Consider the following 22,232-nt stretch of genomic DNA (forward strand, 5'->3'; position numbering starts at 1 on the left):
CATTGCAGTCTCCTTTTAAATTGTTGTATAATGTATATCAAGAAGGCTGACAGCAAGTTTGTAACCATCATCATTAGAATTGGTTTATTTACTAAAAGTATATTATAAATATAAGGCACTTGATCCTTCCTAAAATGTTTGGAAGTTTTATTTTATTTTTACAGCAACTACAACGTATCAATGCAAGAACAGAAACTGTCATTTAAAAACTGCTTATTTCTGATCCAACCAAACTGAATCTACCCATTTTGGTCAAGATTTTCTAAAAAACAACAACAAGTGATTTTGGATGCTCTACCCAAGATACCTTAAATGGGCCTGATTTTCTTATAGTGCACAGCAAGCAACTTCTTAATGTCAAGCTCCATTAAGGTGTCACATCTGGGCAGCCAAAAATTAAGACGCTCAAAAATACTATTACTTTTGAAAAGTAGGTTTGTTTATTTTAAAGGTTGCAGGTTTAAATAATGCAAACTCATATTTCCAGGCTCTGAAAATATTTTTTAGCATAATGGCATACTATTTCTGCCATACAACGGAGCAGTTTTTACAACTGGAAATACACATGAGCAGTTATGATCATGTGTTATAAGCTCGAATGCATATGTGCAAAAGGGCAGTTACAACGTTAACTTTCACATTTCCTGTCTTAGGTACTTTGTGCAACTGTAACAGTCCATGAACTTAGTTTTTTTACATTTAGTTTCCAGTGTGTGTGTGTATATAGGGAATTTTTATTTTGTTTCAAAAGAAAAGTCCCCAATTCTCTAACACATACCAGTCAAAGACTAATAGGCATTGATCATCATCATTAGTACACTCTGTACTAAGAAGCACCAAACAGCCAAAGTTCAATGCATCTCATTATTGGAGACCTTATACACATTGCCTTATCTCTGAATTCATAGAACTATGAGATCAGCTCAAGAAAAACACCTCCTGCCAGTTGACCAGTGTTCTTCTCCCTTTAAATCCTGCCTTTTCTGTAGTTTTACCAGAGACCTTAAATCTGCATTAAGTAGCTTAAACCACTCAATCTTTAGAGCAGCTTAAACAGATTAAAACTATAAAGTCTTAGACCCCAATTCTGCAATGAGCTCCACCCCTGCACCCACACAGAGTTGTACTGAAGCCAAAGGAGTTTGGCTCAGAGATCCACCTCTGCAGAGCTTGTCGCACGATTGGAGTCTCAGTCTTAAAAAGTTTAAACTGATCTAAGGTCTTACATTTAAACTGGAAAAAATACCAGGAGATACTATATAAGTGGTCAAAAAGGTGGAAGGACAGCCAAGTGATGTATTATATCATCTCTTACCCAGCTACAAGTTGGATTTGGTTAAGCTTTTCTTAGTTCAGGATTCTGATCACTAAGTAGTCGTAAAAGCAGCAAAGAATCCTGTGGCACCTTACAGACTAACAGAAGTTGTGGAGCATGAGCTTTCGTGGATGAATACCCACTTCCTCCGATGCAAGTAGTCGTAAATATCCTAAATATTCACAACTTTACAACCACCAGACAGGTTTTCCCTAACCTATGATTTGTTTAGGGATACATCACTGAGACTTAAAATCAATCCAAGATTAAGAAAATCAGTTTGCTAAATTTTAAAGTTATGAATGTTTAGGTAAAGAAATTCTGAAGTCATACTCAACCTACCATGCATCCACGCACCACTCCTTTACCAAAAACATACCCATATAAACAACTCTTATATCTTTAGTAAATCCAGAACATTTTGCCAGCCAAGCAGAGGCATTAGTGCTCATTGTCTGCTACGACCAAGCAAAATCTTAAGTTTCAAACTTTAACAATTTTTCTTTTATTCTTCTGTAAAAAGGTACAGCTAGATTTTTTTTTAAAGAAGAGTCAGAAGTATTTTTCCATCTGCAGTGACCTAGAGCACATCTAAAGGGATTTGGCTCAAGCTTTGGGAAAAGGCCTCCAACAGGTGAAGTTTCCATTACACCAGTGAACGTTCCGAACGTGTGAACACATGGGCCTTATTTTACATATACTGGGCCCCAGCGGTAACAGGCAGAGCTTGGCCAAGCAGTGATCAGGGAGCAGAGAATGAGCTGTGCGTATCCAAAAGGTCAAAGGCTAGAAAAAAGTCGCTGTTTTCGAGAGAGGGGAAACTAGAGGCAGCAGGAGGGCCAGCGAAGGCCGAACCTCGGGGCGCGCCCCGCCGGGATCCCCACGCGGATGCGGGATGGTCAGTTACCCAGACACCCGCGCTAGCCCCAGCAGGATTTGGCTGCGGAGCGAACAAAGCCCTGCGCGTCTCGAGCAAGGGCGGGCGGAATAGCCCCGGCGGGGAACAGACTCGACGTGACCCAGCAGGGCTCTCCCGGCCGCAGCTGCGCTCAGCGCTTGGAGACTGCAGCCCCCACGCGAGAGGCAGCAGCCGAGCGGCGCCCGAGCCTGGCGAGAGAGCTGCGGCGAATGCCGCGGGCGCAAACGGCTTCTTCGCCAGTACCCCTACTACCACCCCCCCAAGCAGGCCCCGCTCCGGCAGGGGCAGCGTCCGCCCGAGCCCGCCCCTTCTCCTCGGGGGAGGCCGCAGCTTGCGAGCGGGGGGGCGGCGCGATACTCATCGTCTGCGCCGGGGAATCGGCGCCAGAGGGAGGGGCGGGTACACGATAAGGCAACTTGAGGAGCCTCGGGGGCCCGCGGAGGCAGGCGGCTGGACATACGGTGTGGCCGCAGCACTCACTCCTTCTCCAGGGCGGGGAGGCTCTGTCCCCAGCAGCGGAGGGACGCTCAGTGTCACTGTTGGCTGCTAACAGGCGGTTATAACGGGTCTCGAGGGACGGGGCCGGGCAGTTGCGGAGAAGCTCGCGCCGTGGTGGCGAAGGGAGGGGGCACGCTGGTCGCTCGCGGGTTTGTTTATTTACCTCGTTCGCTGGTTGGCTGGCTCGGCGGTGCCAGCGCGTGCGCAAGAAAAAGGATTTGTGACGCACAGTTCCGAACGGAGGGCACCCACCCAGAGCGGGTACGGACGCCGGGCTGGCTCAAAATGCCCAGTGTGCCGCCTGCGGGGAGGAAACCCCAAATTTCTACATATAGCAGGCTTTTAGCAGTCTGTATACTTATGTGATCTAAAGCATTTCAAAAGGAGTTACGTGTTGGTTGCTTAAAATGCCATTTGTTTATACAGCTCTTGCTCTAGATAAGTTTCTGTAGTGCCTCTTACTCCCAAAGTGAAATTATCACAGAACTCAAAAGTTATTTACATTTTCAATAAGGTGTTTTTTATACCACAGTTCACATTTTTTAAATTATATTTTAATATTTTCTTGAATAATGCTGGTGGTGTACCCACATTTCCTTCTGATCATGGGAGCACTGGAGAGGCCTATGCCTCCCACAACCATTTCCTATATAATTGAAAATGTAAAGATTTGTTTACCCTACAGAATTACACCTTTACAGTTTTCAAACAGTTAACTGAACTGTTGGATCTTGTAATTGTGAAATACATCCAACATGGCTAGCATAAACTCACATCATTTTCTTTAATCATTGCAATATCTGTGCATGAGAGGTACCTGTCCCATAGATCCTAGCACAGCTTCCCAAAGCTAAGATTTGTGTTAACAATTGACTTGGATAGGTGATGTACTTCTTTTTTTTTTTAAATGCAAACCAGCTATTACCATGTTTTGCTGTATTTAGAAAAGTTAAATGGCAATGGTATTGCATCAAAATATGTTTTGAAACAAAAAATATCTTGCATGCATCAATTACACCTTATAAAACAGAAAACTCATAAGCATAAGATTACAGAAGCTTCACCAGCTCAAAACAAAGGCATGCAGGAAACTACACATTCCATAGAGTGCGAACTAAGGGAGTATAAAAGTGCTATGGGACTTTGCTGAGAGGACCAATTCTAACATTGCAGCTACAGTACTAGTATTTTAGTCTATATTAGGCCTGGATTAGTACAGGGTACCCAATGCCGTGGTGAGCCTTGCTAGGAGTAAGTGCAGTTGTAATGTTTGGCAACAATTGGGCTTTGTTGCAAGCACTTGCTTGTAGTCAAGAGGTGTGCTACACATGCCAGCAATACTGAGTTTTTATAATATAACAAAGGTTAATATTATTCATATAGAGCTAGCTGTGCTCCTTAGCTATTCTCAGCTGTGAGATTTTTAGGGTTGCATCTTGAATGAGAGATCCTATGCTAATCTTTAACATGGCAATGAAGGAATTATAAATCTTGAAATGTCTGGAAAGCCTGAACAGTATTAAGTATCAGAGGGGTGGCCGTGTTAGTCTGGATCTGTAAAAGCAGCAAAGAATCCTGTGGCACCTTATAGACTAACAGACGTTTTGGAGCATGAGCTTTCGTACATGCATCTGACAAAGGGGGTATTCACCCAGGAAAGCTCATGCTCCAAAACGTGTTAGTCTATAAGGTGCCACAGGATTCTTTGCTGCTTTTACTGAACAGTATTCACATTTCAAGATTTAATAACTTGTCTTTAAGTTAAAACAAGAGAAAAAAATACCAAAAAGCACCACAAAGAAGTGCCTAACCATTTCTTTATTAAATTCAGAAGTTTAGTGCTTAGAGGCTGAAAATAAGAATATCATCAAACTTAGCCCTGGTGAATAATGCTGCTGAAGTCGACATACTTAGGTCTACTGCAGTGTCTTCCCTGTGGTAAGTTGACTGCTGCCGCTCCCCCATCGACTCCGCCTGCACGGGAGAGCACTCGGGGGTCAATTTATTGCATCTAGTCTAGATGCGATACATCGATCTTCGCTGGATTGATCGCTCCCCGCCGATCTGGCGGCTAGTGGAGACATACCCTTACTCTGAAACCAGTACAGAATAATCCTCCTCATCAAATAAGAACTGATTTAAGCCATTGTTCAGAATTTGTATACCAAATGTCATCCCAATATGCCTAAAAATGATTCATGCAGGATGAAACTCACTGCAATGCAGACATGTATATGAAGTCTTATGTGCTTCTTAAATCTCACCATAAGTTCTTAAAACCAAATCCTTGTCCTATTATAGACAGTAGCGAAACTCCCATTGATTTATGGGTCAGGGATTTAACCCTTAATATATTAAATGGGTGCACAGAGCCTTGTGCAGAACATACGCATGAGATGAATTTCACTATGGTCTATACCAGGTGTGGGCAAACTACAGCCCGTGGGCCGGATCTAGCTTGCAAGCTGTTTTAAGCTGGCCCATGAGTCGCACCTGGCTTGACCCTGCTCTTGCCAGGGCGCTGGGTTGGGGGCCGCACCACGAGGCTCGGCCCCACTCCAGCGCTCCGGGCAGGGCATAGGGTTGGGGCCAGAGGTGAAAGTAAGTCGGTATGCCGTACCGGGGCATACCAGCAAGAGCCAGTGTGCTGTACAGGGGAGTCCCGGCTTCCTGAGGCAGCAATTTAAAGGGCCTTGGGCTCCAGCCGCTCCCAGCAGCAGCTGGAGTCCCAGGCCCTTTCAATTGCCGCCAGAGCCCCGCTGCTGGAGCCCTGGGGTAGCGGCGGGGTTCCAGGGGTTATTTAAAGGGCCAGTGCTCCTGCTGACTCTACTGCCCTGGGCCTTTTAAATAGCTGCCAGAGCCATGGAGTAGCAGTGGCAGCTCGGGGTTGTGGCAATGGTTTAAAGGGCCCAGGTGGTAGTGGCGGCCGAGCCCTAGGCCCTTTAAACTGCTGCCGGAGCCCCCAGCTGCCACTGCTATCCCAGCGGGGGAGGCGGAGGGCACTTACCGGTACGGGGGGGGCCAGGGCTGGCTCTGACCCCCCCATCCCTTCCCCTTCCATCTGAGGTCCTGCCCCTTCTGGGGGCCAGGGCCGGCCCAATCCAGCCCCGTACCAGTAAGTCTCTATTTCTACTTTCACCCCTGGTTGGGGCCGCACCATGCGGCTTGGCCCCGCTCCGGTGCTACAGCCGGGACACTGGGTCAGGGGTCGCACCATGCGGCTCGGCCCCGCTCCAGCTGGGGTGCTGGGTCGGGAGTTGCACCAAAGGCTTGGCCATGCTCTGGCACTCTGGCCAGGGTGCAAGGTTGGGGCTGCATCACGTGGCTTCGCCCCGCACCAGCTGGGTCAGGGGCTGCACCACCTGGCTCAGCCTCCCTCTGGTGCTACAGCTGGGGCGCTGGGTCGGTGACACACCACATGGTTCCCAGAAGCGGCAGCATGGCCCCAGTCCAGCTCCTACGTGCTCCAATGGCCCCCTCCAGTGCTCCAATGGGAGCTGCAGGGGCAGTGCCTGCGGATGGGGCAGCATGCAGAGCCGCCTGGCCGTGCCTCCGTGTAGGAGTGGAGAAGGGATATGCCACTGCTTCCGGGAGCCACTTGAGGTAAGCGCAGTAAATAAACCTCCCGTCCAATCTACACAAATTAACTGAGCATCTAGTGACACTTAGTAGTGACTGAATCGTTCATTCCTACATTTTAGTCTGCTTTTTGAGCCCATATGGACATAGCTGGTTTGTTTTTCGTGTGTAAAACACAAAGCAAAATCAACCCAGATCTATTTAAATGCAGGCTAACAGACAAGATAGTTTGAGGTATATGATTAAGGCTCAGTATGTGTCTTTAACAGTTGTGTTTCATACAACTGGTACTGTGATGTAGAAAACTGAAATTAAGGCTTTTAATACATTTACTGTATTTCCATGTATTAAGTTATGAATATTAAATACATTTATATAAAATTTAACATTACTAAGTCTCAATTATTTAGACCTACAGCATAGTAAAAACTCCTAACCAAAACCACCAACCAATGAAAAAAACAAAACAAAACCTCCAAATCCCTTATATCACAATTCTACAGAACAATATGTAATAAGTCCAGTTTTCACGGATACAATTATAGAGGCCTTTATGGGGCTGCAAAATGGTTCATCAATATGGTTATAATACAGTTTTGGGCAATCTATATAGAAAAGACCAACAATTGTGTTATACGGCAATCAGAGCACTGTTATGTTACAACATGATCTCCTGACACAGTAAAATTTGCTCTGTAGACACGCCTTTAATGGCCTGAAGCATGGGAAAATGAAATTCTCTTTCTCTCAGTGGCCATGTACTGTGTACTGGAGGCTTCAGTCCAAGATTCCTTAAATACATCAGCAAATAATCTCAGTTCAGACTGGAGAGATTTACTGTTGCTAAGTGCAGCAAATAATTCAGGACTAAGTTTTCAAATATGAGTGCTTAAAGTTAGGTCCCTACATAAAAATGGGCTGGTTTTCAAAAGTGCTGAGCTCTGAGGTGCTTATCACCTTTGAAAATCAGGTCACTTTTACTTAGGAGCCTAAATATGAATCTAGGTGCCTAACCTAGAACACTCAAATTAAAAAACCTTGGCCTCTGCCTTCAAGTCAGCTCAGCTAACTAGCTTCTTGTGAATGATTACTGCTCTCTTACAAAACACTATTCAACTTATTATCCAGAACTAAACAAACTAGTTGTAAACCAGTGGATTTGTGTACTATCTGCTCTGAAGTAGATTTGGATTTTAAAAGAATGATTCATATTTCCTTCTAAATGAAAAATTGTGAACCATTATTACCAATAACAATGTATTACACTGTAATGCTGGCTTACCTTAACATGATGAATTTTTGGTCCCATATTTTACCATTTCAGTAGTACACAAACATCACACTTCAAAGCTAGATATGTCGAATATTTAAAAAAAAAAAAAAAAAGCCCACAAACAAAAAACACAAGAAGTGAAATAAGTAATGGCACCAATTTCACAAATAAGGCATAATATGTGTTTCGCACAGAGCTTAAAAAAGTTTATATAAACATGTAAGGAAAAAGACTTTAAAACAGTTTGAGGCATGTTTAGCTCATGCAATATAATTCTTACATAAGAGTAAGCAATTAAACACTGAGCAAAAAATAATTTGAAATATTTACATATGCCTTTTGAAAAACAAATGTAGTTTTAGATCCTGACTCTGATATCAAGCATATGCTATGTAAGATACGTAGTATGAGTGATGGGAATTCAGTCACTGCCAATTACTAGGTGCAGGTCCAGTAGCCAAGCTTTTAAACTATGTATTTTGCAAATTACCATGGATCTTAATGTTTTTATAAACCATGAAAGTGAAATTAGTCACAGAACATTCTTGTACAGTTCAATAGTCTTCAATCTTCGCTAACGTTAACTTTTGCAAAATGCACCAGAACTTTTAGAGTGATTTGAAAAACCAAGGAATATAAAAGTTTTTTTTCTCTCAGGAATAAGCAGCTTTTTAATCATGTGCCTGTTTGTGGTTGTGCCAATAAGAAAGTGTCTCAGATTCCTTGAAACTGCATAAGTGCGACAGACACATATGATCCCTGGTGCTCTGAATATCAGCAGTTACAGAACAATAGTTCATTCACCTGTGGCTGCTAGTTTACTAGTGCATGAATAAAGGAAATGTAATACAGTGATTCCAGTAGCATGTGCTGCTATACATGGGTCAAAGAATAACTATATCTTGAAGTCATTAGATTTTCCGGACATTTCAATGGAATCTGGAGCAACAGAACTGACACTGACTCCAAGGCTGGAGCGCCTCAGTGATAGTTCGGACGCAGGAATATGCCGTAATTCTCGACGAGACAGTTTTACTGGCGTCACTCCTTGAAGCTGTATTATCTGTTTTGTCTGAGAATGAGAGAATAGTTGAGGATGAGATTTTGAAGGGCATACTTCATCTGGTCCTGCTTGGTCTTCAGTACTACTTGATAAACACCCTCTATTGTGTGTTAGCTCTGAAACATCTTCTTCAAGCTTGTATGAATTCTGCCACCACCTTAAACCACTTGCTGGGATATCTGTTTGTCTTAATCTTCCTGATGGTTTGTTACTTTCAGGTTTGGATATCAATTTGAATTCTTCTGAAGAAACTTCTGCTTCTTGGCTCAATATCCTGTTAGCAGCATCATTATCTAAAAGGAAGTTTTCAGGGAAGCAAATGGTTAGGATACAATTCATATGAGAATCCTCCCAGTCAAGGAAACACTGTTTTACACAACATTAACTAGGACTTACAGTCTTAGGGCATTAACAAGATTAAATGTGAAAACTGTCCCCAATAATAACCATTCAACACTGGTGTATGCAGTGTAGTTGTAGCTGTGTTGGTCCCAGGATATTAGAGAGACAAGGTGGGTATGGTAATATCTTTTGTTGGACCAACTTTTGTTGGCGAGAGAGACAAGCTTTCGCACAACACTGGAGGCATTTTTTACAGCCTGCTAAACAAACATCTCATGTATAATGACTGAAGGTAACTAGCTGTTACTTCCATCCACCTAGGCCAGCAAATCTCAAACTTCATTACATTGTGATCCCCTTCTGACAACAAAAATTACTACACGACCCCAAGAGGGGGGACCGAAGACCAAGCCCACCTGAGCTTCACTGCCCCAAGGGCGGGGAGCAAAGCTGAAGCCCAAAGCCTCCTGCCCTGGGTGGGGGACATGTAAGCTTAGCCCTGGGTGGTGGGGCTTGGGCTTGAGCTTCAGACTTGCTGGGGCCCAGAGCCAATGCCAGCCTTGGCGACCCCACTAAAATGGGCTTGCGACCCACAGTCTGAGAACCCCTGGGTCTAGGCATATATACCTAGCTCTTCACCATTTTAACTTATAAGTGCACCTGACCTAATGGATTGATGCATAATGGGTCAAGTTTTCAATACCTAAAATTACTCCTGTAATTATGGAAGCAAATGCACAATTCTGCAAGTTCAATTATAATGTGCATGTTCATTTCTTAGAATTTTTTGAAAATCTAGTCAATAAATTTAAATAAGCAGAAAAAATAGATTTTATTCTATTGCATGAACACATACAACAACAAATCCAAGAATAAATGAAAGGCAGGGTGAGAAGTTTAATGGTAATATTATAAGAAAACTGAACCACTATTGGATTTTGTATCATTCCCATCAAAAATGTATTATGAAAAATTAGATTGTTCCAGGGCTCATGCATTTTTCTTTGATTACATGGCCAGGACTAGTTTTTGGAGAAATTCACTTGTCCTGAAAGATGTGCTTATCTAACAATTAAAAACCTCTATTGTAGTCTTTTCCACATTCAATTAGAATCAGCTCTCCTGTAGTACTAGAATTTGTGGCTAATGTTCTATAGTGTAATGAACTTGTTGGCACATTACACCACCTCAAATAAGCTAGAGGGAAAGGATTCATCCATAAGAGCAGGTCCTCAAGGAATCCATTCCGAAGCACTTGGAAGAGAAGAAGGTGATCAGGAACAGTCAGCATGGATTCACCAAGGGCAGGTCATGCCTGACCAACTTGATTGCCTTCTATGATGAGATAACTGGCTATGTGGATATGGGGAAAGCGGTGATGTGATATATCTTGACTTTAGCAAAGCTTTTGATATGTCTCCCACAGTATTCTTGCCAACAAGTTAAAAAAGTATGGATTGGATGAATGGACTATAAGGTGGATAGCAAGCTGGCTAGATTGTCGGGCTCAATGGATAGTGATCAATGGCTCAATGTCTAGTTGGCAGCCGGTATCAAGCACAGTGCCCCAGGGGTCAGTCCTGTGGCTGTTTTTTTGTTCAACATCTTTATTAATGATCTGGATGATGGGATTAATTGCACCCTCAGCAAGTTTGCAGATGACACTAAACTGGGGGGAGAGGTAAATATGCTGGAGTGTAGGGACAGGGTCCAGAGTGACCTAGACAAATTGGAGGATTGGGCCAAAAGAAGTCTGATGAGGTTCAACAAGGACAAGTGCAGAGTCCTGCACTTAGGAAGGAAGAATCCCATGCATCACTATAGGCCGGGGACCAACTAGCAAAGCAGCAGTTCTGCAGAAAAGGACCTGGGGATTACACTGGACGAGAAGCTGGATATAAGAAAGCCAATGGTATATTGGGCTGTATTAGTAGGAGCATTGCCAGCAGATTGAGGGACGTGATCATTCCCCTCTATTCGACATTGGTGAGGCCTCATCTTGAGTACTGTGTCCAGTTTTGGGCCCCACACTACAAGTAGGATGTGGAAAAATTGGAAAGAATCCAGCAAGGGCAACAAAAATGATTAGGGAGCCAGAGCACACAACTTATGAGAAGAGGCCAAGAGAACTGGGATTGTTTAATCTGCAGAAGAGAAAAATGGGGGGGGTGAGGGGGGTATTTGATAGCTGCTTTCAACTACCTGAAAGGGGGTTCCAAAGAGGATGGAACTAGGTTGTTCTCAGTGGTGGTAGATGACAGAACAAGCAGCAATGGTCTCAAGTTGCAGTGGGGGAGGTCTAGGTTGGATATTAGGAAACACTACTTCACTACAAGGGTGCTGAAGCACTGGAATTTGTTACATAGAGAGGTGGTAGAATCTCCATCCTTAGAGGTTTTTAAGGCCTGGCTTGAAAAAGCCCCGGCTGGAATGATTTAGTTGGTGTTGGTCCTGCTTTGAGAAGGGGATTGGACTAGATGACCTCCTGAGGTCTCTTCCAACCCTAATATTCTATGATTCTGTGATAAGACACTCAAGGGACAGGTTGGGAGACAGGGACCCAGATCAGCATACAGCCAAAAGGAGGCACTATGTTACCCAGAATGGCCCAGAAAAGGTGACATTTTGGAAGCAGAACTGATGAGGCTCAGTGAGCAGCAGGCTAGAATCAGTGATCTGGTTCTCTGGAGGGATGGTCAGGGGGAGTAGTCTGTAATCAGAAGACATGAGGCCAGCAACCACTTAAACAGGATTACCAAAAGACAACATGAGGACGGCCCCCAACTAGGCATGCTATAGGAGTGAACACCTGCCAGTTGGATACACAGGCCAATACTTAATTACCCTCTAATGGTAGTATGGACTAGAAAGGACACCCTAGGTAATAGGCTTGAGAAACTCCTCCACCATATAGTTGCCTTTGGTTCCCCCTCTGCTGGGCTGTACTCTAGAGCCAAGTTAGGAACTAATGTGTTTATCTTTTTATTGTATTTGTTTAAACCATGTTACCTAGGGTATCTACATCCTTTCTACTAGACCTAGTAAAGATTCCTTTTTTACTTACTAGAAGTCTCTGAGTATTCAATGGGACCTCACCAAGAGGTAAGTAATATCTGTGTAGCATAATACTTGAAGCAGCTACAGTGCTTGCCTCAGAGTCAGTGATATGCATCACATGCTACCACATATCTAAAGAAGGGACTGGTGTATCTCAAAATTTACAGTGACATCCTGCAGTGGGGTTAACTATAGTACCATCTGAAAGCTTTCAGTTAGTAAAAATCCTTTGTTTTTAACTCTATTTGAGACAGTAAATACTGAAATGTTAGAATCCAGAAAAGCAAGATAATAATCTGATGCAATTTTAAAGGTACAACATATTGCAGACTGTTGAGACTGGAAACAATGCCTTCTTCCACTTGAAAGCAATGGAAGCAATAAATTTTCCCAGACAGATATCATGATTAAAAATTAAACTGAGGAAAAACTGCTTTGCTCAGGTCTGCTCAATGTAAGAAGTTCAAAGCTTGAGACTCTCTGCATTAGCTATTTTTGAAATGTTACTATTAAAAGTTGTATATTGTTTCTATTGCGACTACACAGCACATACTTTTAGTTGGTGCCACCAGCTGATAAAATGACTCTCCTACCAGCTCCTTCAGTTTCTTCTTTAGTTCTCTGCTGGTTTTCTTATAGAAAAACAAATCTTTTTCCAATTGTTGGACTTTAGTTTCATACAGTTTAAGAGTTTCTGCAATACTTTCACCATCTTGTTCTAAGATAAACATTTTGAAGCTAAAATTAATGTTCTTTCATTTTTACAGATGCAAATAATAATGCAGAATACAGAATTACACACTACATCCTACAGCCCACTGCTGGTTTTCCCTAAAAAGCTTAGAATTAGCATTGTAAACATTATAATTTACTTCTTAACAGGATTCTGCTGCACAGCAGCAGAAAATGGGAGAATCCAAGTGTCTCCTGGGAGTTGAAGGTACCCAGCGAGGAAACACTTAGCACCTTAAAAGATTGGACTCAAAGCCCATGTCTCCACAGTTTGAAGATTTTGGGCCAAGACCTGCTTACTTTACTCACACAAGTAGTTCCGCACAAATGACCACTGATTCTGGGTATCCAACAGGAGACACCTGGGACTTAACTATTCACAAATGTAACTGAAATCAAGAATTGTTGATATGCTGTATGTCTGGCAAGACAAAAGAAAAACCAAGGTGTCTCAAGCTGTGTACCCAAAAATCAGCACCTACTTTTGACCATTAACTTTTTAGGGAGTAATTCTGAGAATAACACATGCAAAATATGGTCTTTTAATTCTGATTTACATCAACAAGTTCCACAGTTTTTAAAAAGGTCATTCAATTTCCTGTGTCTAGTGTGAAAACTTTAGAAACTGATTTCAGAGTAGCAGCTGTGTTTTCCTTTCATACCAGAACTTATATTGTGACCGTACCCCAGCATTCTATCATGCAATAGAAGTAGGGCTTTTCTACATTTACAGTGGTGCAATGGTGCAGCTGTACCAGTGCCGCTGTGGCACTTAGTGAAGACACTGCCTTCGCCAATGGGAGAGCTTTTCCTGCTGGTATAGGTACTCCACCTCCCCGAGTGGCGGTAGCTATGCTGACTGAAGAAGCCCTCCCATTGACATAGCGCTGTCTGCACCAGGAAAATCCACACCCCTGAACAACGTAGTTATACCAACAATATTTTTTATAGCGAATAAATAGTGTTTGCCAATAGAGACCCTAAGAAGCAAGTACCTTTGAAATGATGCAATATTAACTGTATCTTTTGTTCATGTTCTTTTTGCTGGAGGGTCAGTTGCCTGTCACACTGTAGCGTGAGGTGTTCAAGTGCCGATTCTAGTTCACGTATTATGTTTTCCTGTTCTGTGACTCTCATTTCCAGCTCTTCAGTCTGCAGCTGTAATTTACATTCTGCTTCACGTAGACTAACAACCTAATAAAGAAATATTCTTAATTTGACTAACAAATAATTCCTAGTAATGGGTAATCGAAACAGGCTCAGCCAATGCCCTTTTTGAATAAAAAGGAGAAAATCTTGAAGGAATATACTTTTTTAAAATAAAACATTTTATTGTACTTACAGGAAAGTAGCAGCTTAATGCATATAATATTCATTAACCCATGGGGAATAAGTCTTTATAAGCCACACACACATTGACTGGAAAAAGAAGGGTCTAGACTGCACATCCACAGCAAGAGTACGAAAGGCTTACTATACAGAAGGCTCTTCCTTGCTCCTGGTGGATTCCGCAACCATGAAAATTCCTGCAGAAGTGCACTCTCTTTTTTTTTTTAATTATGTATCTAGCCCATACAGTTATAAAGAACTTAACAATATGAACCAAATGTATATTAATGTTGTGTTGTCTTCCTCATTTTGTAAATGCCTGTAACAATATGAGATGTGACCTGTCTATCCAGCTAAATGGATTGTTTACTCTGAAACTTAAAAACAACAATTTAAATGTCAAGGTGGCTAGGCATTTCACTGCTATTAATCTTAACAAAACTATCTAGCTAATGTACTTATCTCGTAATCTCAAACTGCCTCCCACACCTCAGGTAGCAAAAGCCCCAGTTGTCACCTACTCAGCTGCCAAAACCTCCAGCTTGTTTCATGAAAACTTGTGAAGCAGTTATGTTGTCAATAAAAAAAATTATAGTATACTGTAAACTGAAAACACAGAGCCAGCATAAAATAAATTGAATGTAGTATCAAAATATATACAGGTGCTAAATGCAATGACTATTAATTTTCAGATTTAATTCATTTAAAAAAATTAAAAAGTGAACTGTGACAGAATTTGCAGTCTTTCACACCAACATACTGCAGTATCAGGCGTCTTGCCACAAAATCAAATCAAACCAGAGAACAGGATGAATTATTTCTTGGACACCTGTCTGTAATGTCTGGAAAGAAAAATTGTGTTCTTTTGGGGAACTTCAATCTAGGAGATGTATGCTGGAGATGTCATGCAGCCAGTAGTAAATCTTCATCAAGTTTCTAAATATTATACGTTTCAGAGTGGTAGCCATGTTAGTCTGTATCAGAAAAAAGAACGAGCAGTACTTGTGGCACCTTAGAGACTAACAAATTATGCCCAAATAAATGTGTTAGTCTCTAAGGTGCCACAAGTACTCTTCATTCTTTTTTCTAAATATTATAGATTATACATTTTCTAACAAGAAAGGAATTGCTGCCAACATGAAGTAACTGTTTTGGACCTCATGACACATACAGATGAATTAATTACTGGACAGGAAGCTGGTGGTTGCCTAGGGACCAGCAATCATGACCTGATTACATTCCATATGTACAACCAAAACTAATTACGTTCCATATGTACAAACAGACTCAAAAAGGGGCTATTTCCTAAAGTGGAGAAAAATTATGAGCAAAATATATTGGGAGGAAAAAATTACAAAAAAAGTGAATGAAAATTGGGAATTTTCTAAGAAGAGTTTATTAGGTGGCCAAAAAGCCATGATTCCACAATCAAAGAGAACAATTTTGGCTAAAAGAAAATCCTGATTCAGTGGCAAAAGTGAAGGAAACAATTACAAATAAAAAGCTGTATATAACAAATGGGAAAAGTGGGAAATACACAGACTAGCAATCAATATAAGTTAGGAGTTATGAAGTACTGAAAATTGATATCAGAGGCTAAACATATCCAGGAAGAATCCATTGCTGGAAGGGTGAAGGACAATAAAAAAGTGTTTTAAGTATATTAAAAACAAAATAAATCCTAGCAATGATATAGACTCATTACTAGATGGAGATAGTAAAATAGTTAATAATGATACAAAAAAGACAGAAGTGTTCAATAATATTTCTGTTCTGTATTTGGTAAGATGCAGCATGCACTCATCTCAAATGAGGATGATTATGTATTCTCAAGTCCATTAGTAACTGAAGGATGTTTGACAACATCTAGGGATAAACATTTTAAAATCAGCAACTCAGATAATTTGCAGCCCAGAGCCCTAACAGAGTTGGTTGAGAGGTCTCTGGCCCATTGATGTTAATTGTGAGTAAATCTTGCAATACCAGGTTAATTCTAAAAGACTGGAAGAGTGCTCATGTTGCATCAATATTCAAAATGGAAAATGGGACGACTAAGATAACTATCAGCCAGTTATTCTGACATCAATCCCAGACAAAATAATGGAAAAAACAGTCATTCAAGAGTCATTCTTAATCTCTGTCTCTGGCCCAATGAATATTTAAATATTTACGCACAGTAGAACAACTTCAATAGGAGAGTGAGAGAGCCCCATCCCAGAATAATCTATAGCTCAGTGTTTAGGGAACTCTCCAAGAGGTAGGACACTCAAATCCCTACTCCACATTAGGCAAACAGGTGAACTGAACTTGGGTCTCTCACATCTAGGGTGATTGCTCTAACCACTGGGCTAAAAGTTATAAGGTGGTCGGAACCCACCATCATTATCTCTTGATCTTCATTTTTCTTGAGAAAGGTGCCAAAACCTGGTCAGCCCCAACTCCAAGTAGAGCTAGGCACCTATGTTTTTTTCCAGGAGTTGGGTGTAGGCCACACCCCTCTCCTTAGCACTGGCTAGTTAGTCTGTTCCCAACTCACTGTGCATGCTTTTGTGATTTCCATTTTCTACGCACGTAACTCTGCCTATGCACTGTTTAGGGAGCCTGGAGCCTAACTTGTGGTTGTGAATTCCACTATGTGCCAGGGCACCTAAAAGAAGTTAGGCACTGCAACACCCAGTGCTGCAACACCCAAATAATCTAGTTCCTTGCTGCTAGAAGAATCAGGACCACATTGGGAAAGGGAGGGAACCCTTACCTCCACATCTGAAAGTAAATACTGTGTAGGCTGGCAACGTCTGAAAGGAGGTTGACAAACCTGACATGTAAAAGTTCAATACTATTTACAGAAGTGAGAAACACTGCACAGTATCTGGCTCAATACAGGGGAGACCAAGCCTAACTTCAGCCATCGTCACTGAAAACACAACTTTTAAAATTAAATTTCCTTCTTTTTGTGGGGGAGAGGGATAGTTCTAAGAAACAGAATTGTTTAATTATATTACCTGTGACACTAGTGAAAAATAAAATTCAATTTAATATTATTAATCAGCCAAAACACACCTTGTTGAAGTATTTGAAGAGAATAGCTCTAAGTTCAGTAGCAGACAGGGAAACTAGTTTTCCCATTACATTGGCCTCGCTCTGTGTAAGGATTTGCGATGAGCCTCTAAGTGACTGCTGGCGATTCTGAATATTTTCATTTTTGTAGTCAATGGCGGCCTCCAACGCTTCAATCCCTTCTTCCAGTTGGAAAAGGATATGTTCTTCCTACAAATAAAAGCAGAAATGAGGTGCTACTCTCCATTTCAATTAAAAAGCTATGCAAGGGTCAGTATACTCCAATATTAATATGTTAATTTATTTTATTATATAGACTCTGACTTTTCTGAGAGGAAATGCAGTAACATACTACAAATGAGAAAAATATTTTTAAAAAGTAAAAGTGATATTTTTCTTTTTCACTGAGGGTTAAATACAGTACATTACTGAGTGGAGGGCTCATGAAAGAGTCTATACACTGTAAAAGGGACTTACTTCACCCTAATTTAAGTTAATTATGCTGATTGGCAGGATTTTTACCTCACACTGTGCTGGAGTCTGGGAATATCCCTAGCAACATACCTTATTGTCCCAATGGAAATTTGGGGATATTTCAGGTGAGACTTCCTTCTCACAAAACCCAGTGAAAAGTCAAGTGAAGCCCTTATTAATAGACAAATCGCCTCAACCAATGTCCTAACATCATAAGAACCAGCTGCGAAAAACTGACAGTCATCCACTGAAGTTTTTCTAAACAGTAGGAATTTTTAATTATATGGTTATTTGGAAAAAAGGGTAGGTGTGGGTATTCCAAGAAAGCAGCACATAAAAAATAACTTTAAAAGATCTTGATCTTCTTAATAGAAAGTACATTTAAATTTATAGTACACCTCTACCTCGATATAATGCGACCCGATATAACACAAATTTGGATATAATGCGGTAAAGCAGTGCTCCGGGGGGGCAGGGCTACGCACTCTGGTGGATCAAAGGAAGTTCAGTATAACGCGGTTTCATGTATAACATGGTAAGATTTTTTGGCTCCCAAGAACAGCATTATATTGCGCTAGAAGTGTAGTAGTCACTATAAATATGCATAACTCTGTACATTATATACATAATCTTAATTAATAGAAAATCATGGGAGCTACAATTTTCTACCTTTAATTACCTGTTTTAAGTAGAAAGGAACTTAGTATCTAACTTATCAGGATCCTGAATTAGAGTGACAGTCTGCAAATGTGTATCTTTTTAGCATAGTGAAGATGAAGCTATGTCAGGAGAAGGAAAATGAAAATTAAACACAAAAAGACAGAACAATGCTTTTTATTAGTTCTGGTTTTTTTTAGTGTGTGGGTGGTGGGAAAGGAAACAGAATGTCTTGGAAGTTTTAACTAGGCTTTGTCCTGGAGTGAGAGACATAAGTTTGGAGGCAGTTTTGTCTCTTGCTTCCAATGACAGATGTCAGACCGCTGTGTCATGAGGGTGATGTATTTTTAATAAGAATTTCCTGCTGGCCAATCCAGTACTGATGTCAGTTTCAGTGGCAGCTATTAGACAGCTGTCTCTAATCTATACAAGAAATTACACTGATTTAACTAAAGATTTAAATCACGCAGGTTTGAAAGTCCTATTTCAGTTTAAAGACAGAATTGTGATGGCCATCTAGAACAGAGAAGCACTAAGGGCTCAAGGAAGAAAAACAGTATGCCACAAATAAAAGAACAAGGGAGGGTTGTCAGGACACCAGCTGGAACAGACCTCCAAACCTAAACTTTCTTATCTAGCAAACCAGGCTACTACTGTTGTACTTACTTCAATTCCTTTCAATTTCCTAATTAAAAAAATTATATTTTAACAAAAACAGTTCCAATTTCTCAATTCTAGTTTATCTGATATTTGGAAACATGTTTAGATCATGATTAGTGTGTTATATTATAAAATAGTAACTATTAGTAGCTAATGGCTGTTTTTACTTACTTCAGGGGACAACACTCTACCATCTTTAAGTTTCTCATCCACACTATTTCTTCTTCTGAGCAGCTGGTCTCTTTCCTTCTGAAGAACCTGAACTTCTTCCAAAATCTGTCTCTTCTCTTCACTGGCACTGGTCTGGAGCTGCATACTTTTATCACACAATTCCTTGTCCAGCATATTCAGGCGGGTAGATAATTTCAAACTATCTTTGTTTAAAGCCTAAAAAAAAACCCAAATTCACAAAAACGCGATCCATAATTAACCAAACTGTATATAGTTTAGACTGTAAGCCCTTCAGGGTAGGAACTGTCTCTTTTCCATGTTTGTAGAGCACCTAGCACAATGGGGCCCCAATGCTATTTGGGCACTATTGTAATATAAATATTTACTACTAACTATAAAAGTGAAGAAACACTCAAGTTCAGCTTTCTACATACAGAAAGTTAATTCATAATTTAGTCATCTGTTATAAAGACACCTGCTATTAAGAAATCTGTGTTTAAATTTCTAATCATTTTTGCTTTTAAAGCCAAATAATAGCCAAAAAAGATATTTTGTTTTCAAATTGAAAAGGGATCAACCAAATTTTATAAAGTATAATACTTTGCACTTACATAAAGGAATTTGGTTCCAGAACTCAAAAGTGTTTTACAGAAGGTAAAGAGGGAGGACGGATAGCTCAGTGATTTGAGCATGGGCCTGCTAAACCCAGGGTTGTGAGTTCAATCCTTGTGGGGGCCATTTAGGGGACTGGGGTAAAAATCTGTCAGGGGATTTGTCCTGTTTTGAGCAAGGGGTTGGACAAAATGACCTCCCAAGGTTCTTTCCAACTGTGATATTCTATGATTCTAAGAAATATCATTATTCTGCATTATCCCCAATTTAAAAAGAGAAATGGAGGTACAAAAAAACAGATTGTCTTGCTTGAGATTACAGTGACAATACCAGGGGATTACACAAGACCCTACCGCTGCTTCTCTTTCTAATATGTTTTATCTAGACTCTCCAACAATGGTATTGTAATAATAGTTACATAGTATCAGGGCTGGCTCTAGCCATTTCGCTGCCCCAAGCATGGCGGCATGCCGCAGGAGGCGCTCTGCTGCTCACTGGTCCCGCGGCTCCGGTGGACCCTGCCGATGCTCCACCGGAGCCGCGGGACCAGCGGACCCTCCGCAGGCACGTCTGCGGGAGGTCCACCAGAGCCACCTGCCGCCCTCCCAGCAACCGGCAGAGCACCACCCGCGGCATGCCGCCCCAAGCACGCACTTGGCGCACTGGGGCCTGGAGCCGGCCCTGCATAGTATTATATAGAGCACCTGGCTAGATCTTAGTTTCTTGATTTCCAAATGGCTCTTCTCTTGTAACAATGCTTCTTTCTTGTTTATGATAGCTTCTCTTTTCTTTAAGTCTTCTTCCAGTTCTGCTAATTCTTGACGTTGATGCAAAACCTTCTCTAGTTCTTCATCTAACCATTTCCTTTGCTCTTCCTGTTTCTACATTTCAAAAAATAATATAGAGATACATAGTATTAGTCAGAGCTCAAAAGTACCTTCTTTGTGCAGTAATCTTTAAGTACAGTATTTTCTCATCTAGAATCATAATTCTGTCAAGTTCAGATTTTTATAACTTAATCCAAAATTGACATTCTTAGTGTTAACAACAGTAACTCTACAACAGAATCTTGATTTGGATCTCAAATAATTAAGTTATTTGGTTGGAGAAATTTGGAAAACCACAGCAGTATTACATTGCAAAGTCTGCTATGCACATGTCTGTATAAGACAGCCCTTGCTGAAATACATGTTATTTTCCTAATAACACTTCTATAGCTGAGGTACAAGGTGATCATTACATTTCATTGAGACTATTTACTTTTCAGAAAACAGCAACTGAGAAGAAAATGAGAAGCTAAAAACTACATTAACAACCGAAGTCAGAAAACTAGTGCACTGGTCCTACATCAAAGTGTGCTACTTGGACCTTATGCCCAAGTGAAGTCCTACTGAAGGCTTGTTTTGAACAGGTTTAATCAATGTTAGGGGACTGGAGAGCTCCAACAGGCCATCCCTTAGACGCTCCTGTGTCCCCAGGGTGAGGCACCTTTGTCCTTTTTATTTTAATGTCTATTTTCTTAGCATGTATTTCACATTTTCTGGCAGTAGAGAGAACCATGATTGGGCATATCTGGACATGCTGTATATGTGACATAAGAACACAAGATTGACCATACTGGCTTAGACCAAAAGTCCATCTAGCCTAGTATCCTGTTTTCTGACAGGGGCTAATGCCAGGTGCTTCAAGTGATTCATCCCGGTTGCCCATTCCCAGCTTCTGGCAAACAGAGGCTAAGAACACTATCCCTGTCCATTCTGGCTAATAGCCATTGATGGACCTATCCTCCATGAAGTTATCTAGTTCTTTTTTTAACCTTTTTATAGTCTTGGCCTTCACAACATCCTCTGACAGAGTTCCACGCACTGACTGCACCAGGGCTCAAGGCTTCAACCCCATGGGAAAGTGCCAGGATTCAGGGTTTCAGCACCAGGGGGTGCACCAGAGCTCAGGGCTTCAGCCCTGTGGGTTTGAAAATATTTACTGAAGCTCTGCTTCGGACAGCTCTGGCTGAATTTAAGCCCTGCTTGTGGTCATCAGAAGGTGCATGCATAACTTAAGATATATGGGGGAATGCTACAGCTAAACTGTGTGGTGGAGAGGTGACAGACTCTGAACAGAGAGAAAAGTACATCTGCCTTGCCGGACCACCAGCAGGGAGTGAGATTCTTTACTTTACTTTCTGTACTGTAGCTCAGCCTATCACATATTTGGATTGTATTGTAGTTTTCAATAAATGGTTAAAATCCATCTAGTCTCTCTCAAACTTAACTGAATTGCACTGGGGGAAGGGCAGCTCATAACATCAACAAAGTATTGAAAATAGCATCTAGAGCCCAAAAGCTGGCTATATGAGCTCCCAACACTCCTAATGCTGGAACAGCCAATACTGCAGAGATTTGAGAGAATACTGACCATAGGCAACCAGCCCGGAACCAGCACTTTCCTCATGAAGAGCTGGACACAGACAATGATGCCTCTAATTTGTTCTCAG

The 22,232-nt window shown here is 41.4% G+C and overlaps 2 protein-coding genes across 8 annotated transcripts in view; both read right to left on the minus strand.

The window, feature by feature from the left end:
• The window catches only part of GKAP1 (G kinase anchoring protein 1), a 50,440-nt gene extending 47,435 nt beyond the window's left edge, over window positions 1–3,005 (minus strand). For 2 of the 4 annotated variants that reach the window (XM_030567164.1, XM_030567162.1), the window contains exon 1: window positions 2,695–2,887. The gene's annotated coding sequence lies outside the window, so the exon portion shown is untranslated. The other 2 variants (XM_030567165.1, XM_030567161.1) reach the window with 2 other exon arrangements.
• Window positions 3,006–5,539: 2,534 nt separating this feature from the next.
• The window catches only part of KIF27 (kinesin family member 27), a 44,929-nt gene continuing 28,236 nt past the window's right edge, over window positions 5,540–22,232 (minus strand). For all 4 annotated transcript variants that reach the window (XM_030567252.1, XM_030567254.1, XM_030567253.1 and 1 more), the window contains 6 exons: window positions 20,443–20,619; window positions 19,127–19,342; window positions 17,168–17,374; window positions 13,774–13,972; window positions 12,600–12,764; window positions 5,540–8,940 (listed from right to left, as the gene is read on the minus strand). In XM_030567252.1, coding sequence (XP_030423112.1) covers window positions 8,480–8,940; window positions 12,600–12,764; window positions 13,774–13,972; window positions 17,168–17,374; window positions 19,127–19,342; window positions 20,443–20,619 — 1,425 coding nt within the window. In that variant the 3' untranslated portion in view covers window positions 5,540–8,479. The remainder of the gene's footprint in view (window positions 8,941–12,599; window positions 12,765–13,773; window positions 13,973–17,167; window positions 17,375–19,126; window positions 19,343–20,442; window positions 20,620–22,232) is intronic.

The sequence above is a fragment of the Gopherus evgoodei genome, chromosome 6 (assembly GCF_007399415.2).
Source record: "Gopherus evgoodei ecotype Sinaloan lineage chromosome 6, rGopEvg1_v1.p, whole genome shotgun sequence".
Lineage (NCBI taxonomy): Eukaryota > Metazoa > Chordata > Testudines > Testudinidae > Gopherus > Gopherus evgoodei.